A 3,221-nucleotide genomic window follows, 5' to 3' on the forward strand; every position below is an offset into this window, starting at 1 on the left:
CTATTTCAACGCTACTGAAGTTACTGAAGCTACTTGTGGTACTGCTGCTTCGACTGTACACTCCACTACTACAGATACTACCGCGTTTGTTGTGAATAGTACTACTACAACTACCACTGCTACTACTACTACTACTACTACTACTACTACTACTACTACCACTGCTACCACTACTACTACTACTACTATTACTACTATTACCACTACTACTTCCGATATTATTAATAATAGTAATTGAAGAGTTGGAAGAAGAAGTATTGATTTTACTAGTAGCAGTAGTTATGTAATTATTATTATTATTATTATTATTATTATTATTATTATCAAACATATGCGACAGTCTTGTTTTAAAGTTTTTATCTGAGATGAACTCGTTCATCCCCTTCACCTCTTTGAAATTGTAAGCCGGTCTCGTAAACTTGTACATTCTGTTGTTGTTGTTGTTGATGTTGTTGTTGTTGTTGTTAATGTTGTTGTTGTTGTTGCTGCTGTTGTTAGCACTGATGTTGCTGTTGTTGTTGTTGTTGATGTTGTTGCTGTTGTTAGCGTTGATGTTGCTGTTGTTGTTGTTGATGCTGTTGCTGATGATGTCGTTGTTGTTGCTGCTGTTAATGACGTCGCCGTTGCTGCTGATGACGTCATGTTTGTTGTCATCGATGCTGTTGTTGTTGTTGTTGTTGTGTTTGTTGTTAATACTCTTACTCTCAGCGTATGCGGACAACAACATAGCCAAATTTTCTTTGAAGTTAACATTCCCCAATGCGTTTTCATTCTCTGTTGAAGTAGTTGTAGTAGCAGCAGTAGAAGTAGTTGTAGTAGAAGTATCAGTAGTAGTAATAGTAGTAGTAGTAGTAATAGTAGTAGTAGTAGTAGTAGTAGTAGTAGTAGTAGTAGTAGTAGTAGTAGTAGTAGTAGTAGTAGTAGTGGTAGCAGAAGAAGAAGCAGTAGAGACAATGGCAAATGTAGAAGTTGTTGTTGCTGCTGTTGTTGTTGGTGATGTAGATTTAGTAATATCAATATACAAAATTTTGTTGTCGTTGTTGTTGTTGATGTTGTTGCTGCTGCTGTTGTTGTCGTTGATGTTGTTGTTGTTGATGTTGTTGCTGCTGCTGTTGTTGTCGTTGATGTTGTTGTCGTTGATGTTGTTGTTGTTGTTCTGAACCGGATTGAGTGAAGAGAGTGCGGGTGGGGGCGGTGGTGATGGAATGAAGAAGACTTCATCATTATCACAACTCAGTTCCGTCATATTTCTTTGTCATAATTATTTTAAAATTTATTAATCCGTAGCAGTTATTAAAATAAAAAAAATTTAGTAAATTGGTTGATAAATTGGTTGAATGAATAATTGAATTGATTGAATGAATGATTAATTAATTGGTTGATTGAAAGAATGATTTAATAATTAATTTATTTATTGACTGATAAGAATAAAAAACTTAAATAGACTTACTTTTATTATAAAGGAACAGAGAATATAATATTAACCAAATTAAAAAAATCTTTTTAAATGAAATTTCACGGCTTAAGCCAGTATTAAGTATATGCAAACATGCTTTCTCTCTCTCTCTTTCTCTCTCCCTCTCTCTCTTTCCCTCTCTCTCTCTTTAAATATACAAATAGTTATAAAGTATTATATAACAAGTGAATCTGACTGAGCCCGGTTTAAATAAACTGCTGGCATAGTCACTAGAGCAATGCAAAGCCTTTTATGAAGGATAAAAAATGAGATTTTACGGTTAAGACGTTAAAGAATTCTTTTATTTCTTTATTAATTGCTCTTCGTTTCTTTCTTTCTGACATTCTTTGTTCGCTTTTTTAATCTCTCTCTCTCTCTCTCTCTCTCTCTCTCTCTCTCTCTCTCTCTGTGTTTCTCTCTCTTTCTTTGTGTGTGTATGTGTGTGTGTATTTTTTTGTGTGTGTATGTGTGTGTGTGTGTGTGTGTGTGTGTGTGTGTGTGTGTGTGTGTGTGTGTGTGTTTGATGATGATGATGATGTAATGTAGAACTGAGCAAGACAATGCAATAACTGCTTTGCTAATTAATGAATGACTGTTAGAATCATAGAATAATAAATTAACAGCAATAACAATAATAATAAGCAATAATAATAAAAATAATAATAATAATTTTGATAAAAATAATGGTGAATAATAGATTATATTATCCATCACGAAACAGAAGATTTATAATTTATATTATTATTATTATTAGTTGTTGTTGTAGTAGTTGTAGCAGCAGCAGCTGTAGTAATAGTAGTAGTAGTAATAGTAGTAGTAGTAGTAGTAGTAATAGTAGTAGTAGTGGTATCAATATACACATTAAAATTTTCTAATGCAAAGTATGCCCGAATCATTAACATGTACATATATGGTTTTTTTAAGTACGCTGCTGAAAACGCATTACTATTATTACACACAAACACACACCACACACACACACTCATACACACACGCACACACATTCACAAACAAACAAACACAAACAAAAAAACAAAGTCATACAAACATGCATACATACTAAATTCAGGATTTGACCAAATTAAACTTGTATTGACTTACTTAAAACAATTGAATACAGACTTAAACTCTCTTGGTTATTCCTATATATAAATATATATATATATATATATATATATATTTAATACCATTTGTATATATAGTACCTTGTTTATATTTCTGTTTTTAAATGTCAATTAAAATTATTTCATGTCACGTAGAGTTTTGATTACTTGAAAGGTAAGGTTTACAATACTAATAGTAACTACATTTGTACTCTTTCACATTCTAACGTGTAACATTACTACTTCTGTAGCTGCTACTACTGCTGCTGTTGTAATACTACTACTACTAGCTCTGCTACTGTGGCTACTTCTGCTGCTACTACTGCTACTGCGGCTACTACTACTTTTAAAACAACTACTAATACAAGAAGCGTTGTTAACGTTATTACCGTTACTACTAATCGTAATAATGTAATGATATTTTTAATATTACCTAGTTTATGATTTAATTTAATTAATTAAAATTTAATTAGGTGATAATTAAATTGATTGGGATTTAATTTAATTGATTGAGATATGAAAATGGAATTATTAAGTGTGCTGCGGGTGTGTCTGTTTGTAGTTGTTGGGCTGATAAATATTGGAGGTTAGATTCGTTTATTTGAATCGGTCTTTCATCCATCCATCCATTCATTCGTCCATTCATTCATTCATTTTTCTTT

At 31.9% G+C, this 3,221-nt stretch overlaps 2 protein-coding genes across 2 annotated transcripts in view; one reads left to right on the plus strand and one right to left on the minus strand.

Moving 5' to 3' along the window:
* HELRODRAFT_172266 (hypothetical protein) overlaps positions 1-1,246 on the minus strand; it is a gene marked incomplete at both ends in the record, with an annotated part of 4,735 nt that extends 3,489 nt beyond the window's left edge. Inside the window, one exon of the mRNA XM_009018930.1 lies at positions 268-1,246. Within this exon, the coding sequence (XP_009017178.1) occupies positions 268-1,246 (979 nt within the window). The remainder of the gene's footprint in view (positions 1-267) is intronic.
* Positions 1,247-2,694: 1,448 nt separating this feature from the next.
* The window catches only part of HELRODRAFT_191644 (hypothetical protein), a 1,850-nt gene continuing 1,323 nt past the window's right edge, over positions 2,695-3,221 (plus strand). The window contains exon 1 of the mRNA XM_009018931.1: positions 2,695-3,145. The gene's annotated coding sequence lies outside the window, so the exon portion shown is untranslated. The remainder of the gene's footprint in view (positions 3,146-3,221) is intronic.

Source organism: Helobdella robusta (genome assembly GCF_000326865.2).
Source record: "Helobdella robusta unplaced genomic scaffold HELROscaffold_23, whole genome shotgun sequence".
In the NCBI taxonomy this organism is placed as follows: domain Eukaryota; kingdom Metazoa; phylum Annelida; class Clitellata; order Rhynchobdellida; family Glossiphoniidae; genus Helobdella; species Helobdella robusta.